Raw genomic sequence first — 2424 nt, 5'->3', positions numbered from 1 at the left:
CTTCCGCCATTCCTTCTCAACATTCAATGTACATGCTTGAGATTCTTCTTAACGACTTCATGGGAAAGCACTCTGGCTGTTAGGAAGAAAGCAAGCAGGACCGTCCGAAAGCTGTTAGGTTGCAGGCGGCAGCAGACGGGGCTCGCTCTGCAGCCTGGGTGACTGTCTCCAGTCCATGACCACACGCTGCAGGACGAGGAGCCGCTGGCCGAGAAGGCTCCACCTTAGCCGCCTTGGCCAGCTTTTCGAAGCAGGAAAAAAGTGTACACGTGTCATAACTTAACGCCAAGAAGTTTTAACAGGTGATCTGGTATCGGCCAGACAGTTTTGCTTCAGAATGGGAACTTAAAAAGGAGCCGTGGCCCAGGGGCGGTGGCATGGGATAGCTGACCCCTAAGGATGGTGGTCTGGCGTCTGCATTCCTTCGCTGTAAGCGGACTCGGGCCCCGTTCTTTCTCTTGTTCTGTTGGAGAACCCCTTTCCTTCAAAAGGTACAGGAGCTGTATCTGTGACCTGGAAAAATGAACGCAAGGGCTGGGGTTTAATCACAGGGCCCACGTCCTCCGCCCCCGCCCAGCCCGTGCCCTGCGCTCCGGACGCTCCGTCGTCGGGCGGGTTCCGACGTGCTGTCTCGTTCAGAATTGTGTTTTTGGTCAGCAGGCACTTAAGGTTTGGATGGGACACACCATTAAAAGTCAACCGAGATGCTCTTTGGGATTTAAAACAGAACAAAAACAAATCGAAAGGCAGAGTGTCCTCTCTGGTGTTTCTAGAGAGAGGTGGCGAGCTCTTGAGTCAGAGAGTCAGCTTTCTGCCAGAGCAGCGTCCGGCGTGTGGACTCCGGGCCCGAAGGTGGACAGGAAAGGAAACAGAGGTGAGGGCAGCGGGAGGCTCCGAGGGGTCAGATACGGGAGGTGTCTTGCTAATGGCTTCTTCTACGTCTGATTTCTGGCGGGAGGTCCTGAAAACTCCTTCCTGATAATTTCATTAACTACAAGAGAAGAGAGAGGGAGGGAGGGAGGGAGGGAGGGAGGACGAGTCAGAGGCCACCGAAATCACGGATCACGTTCGCTTTCTAGAACCTAAAGCAATCGGGCTGTTTTTTTAAAAAAAAACCACATTTCTGGTTTCTGCGGTAATGTGTTTAACAATTTTTAACAGAAGAAATGACTTCCTACGTTTTTTTTTTTTTTTCCTCCCCTGGGCAATAATATTTTGTGATACAGATTTGTCGGTGACAATGTCCAAATGGTTAACTTTAAAAAATCGTGGTGGAAACGGAGCTGGGCTCTCGCCTTTGTATCTAATGCATGTTAGGCTCTTTACCAAACTCCTTCCATCCAGGAAATACCTACTCCGTGACCCAAATAGTTCCCTGACCCGTAAAACATACAGCTCTCCAAAGAGGGGCCTTTTAAAAAGAGTCGGTGAGAACACCTGAGACAAAGACTCGCCATCAGTGGAAACATAATCATTTCTTTCAGCAGAACCAGGGTCCCCCCCCCCTTTCCACGCCCCCTCCCCACCCCCCACACGCATTGCCAATCTCCTGAAGGGGAAAGTGTCTTCAGAAGGGCCCTGGAAAATGCAGTCACCCCTTGCCCCAGAAAAATCTGTGGAATTCCTAGCAGAGAACCAAGAATGCAATGCCAGCCACGGGCATCGAGGAGCTGGCTACGTTCCCCATTGGGCCACAAATCTAGGGCACTAGTTCCTGGAACCAAGGCAGCAAGGTGTTAGAGCAGTGGGTCTTGGGGAGAGGGTTCCTTCTGCATTCTTAGAAAGAAGCTGCCATCAGTGGCAGCCCAGGCACAGGGTGTGCACAGGGTTCAGTTTGGCAGTTGGATTCTGTTGACTGGCCCCGGGGGGAGGCAGACCCCTTTGGGGTTCCATCAAAGGTAGCTGAATCTCCCCTAAGTTTAGGCACCGAAATCTTCCCACAGCCTCCTCCTTTTTTCTCATCTCAGCCCTAATCCCACAGTTACAGGTGGAAAATTCATGGTGAGGGTTCACTGTTGAGATCTGCTCAAAGTCTCTCCTTGTTCAAGCTGGGGCCTCTGAGGTCCGGGGTGCTGTTCCCAGGGAGACAGACCCCGGCCGGGATGTCTGCAACCCCCATAAGAAGAGGCGAGCAGACAGAAACTGCTGCAGAGCTGGACAAGCCAGGCTTGACTCTCGGCTCCCTCCCTCACTGGCCGCGTGACTTTACCTCTTTGTGCCTCAGTTTCCTCGTCTGTAAAGTGGGAATCGTACTGGTGTGTATCCTTCGGGGCTGCTGTGAGGACGGTAGGGTCTGCGTACATACGAGCTCCTAGCAATGGCTGGTAAGTGCTTTTCAGTAGCCGTTAGTCACGATGGTTAGTGAGGACCCCGCGTTTTGTGTTGGACCCTGAACCCGTTGCTTTGTTTTATGCCCGAAACCCG

The 2424-nt window shown here is 52.4% G+C and overlaps 1 protein-coding gene across 11 annotated transcripts in view; it reads right to left on the bottom strand.

The window, feature by feature from the left end:
• Positions 1 to 6: 6 nt before the first annotated feature.
• The window catches only part of NFATC2 (nuclear factor of activated T cells 2), a 156773-nt gene continuing 154355 nt past the window's right edge, over positions 7 to 2424 (bottom strand). For 8 of the 11 annotated variants that reach the window (XM_023534077.1, XM_023534076.1, XM_011365966.2 and 5 more), the window contains one exon: positions 7 to 991. In XM_023534077.1, the coding sequence (XP_023389845.1) occupies positions 936 to 991 (56 nt within the window). In that variant the 3' untranslated portion in view covers positions 7 to 935. The remainder of the gene's footprint in view (positions 992 to 2424) is intronic. The other 3 variants (XM_011365962.2, XM_011365964.2, XM_011365961.2) reach the window with 2 other exon arrangements.

The sequence above is a fragment of the Pteropus vampyrus genome, unplaced genomic scaffold (assembly GCF_000151845.1).
Source record: "Pteropus vampyrus isolate Shadow unplaced genomic scaffold, Pvam_2.0 Scaffold117, whole genome shotgun sequence".
NCBI classification, from domain to species: domain Eukaryota; kingdom Metazoa; phylum Chordata; class Mammalia; order Chiroptera; family Pteropodidae; genus Pteropus; species Pteropus vampyrus.
Note: the sequence above shows the minus strand (reverse complement) of the source record. Positions and strands in the feature narration are given on the sequence as shown.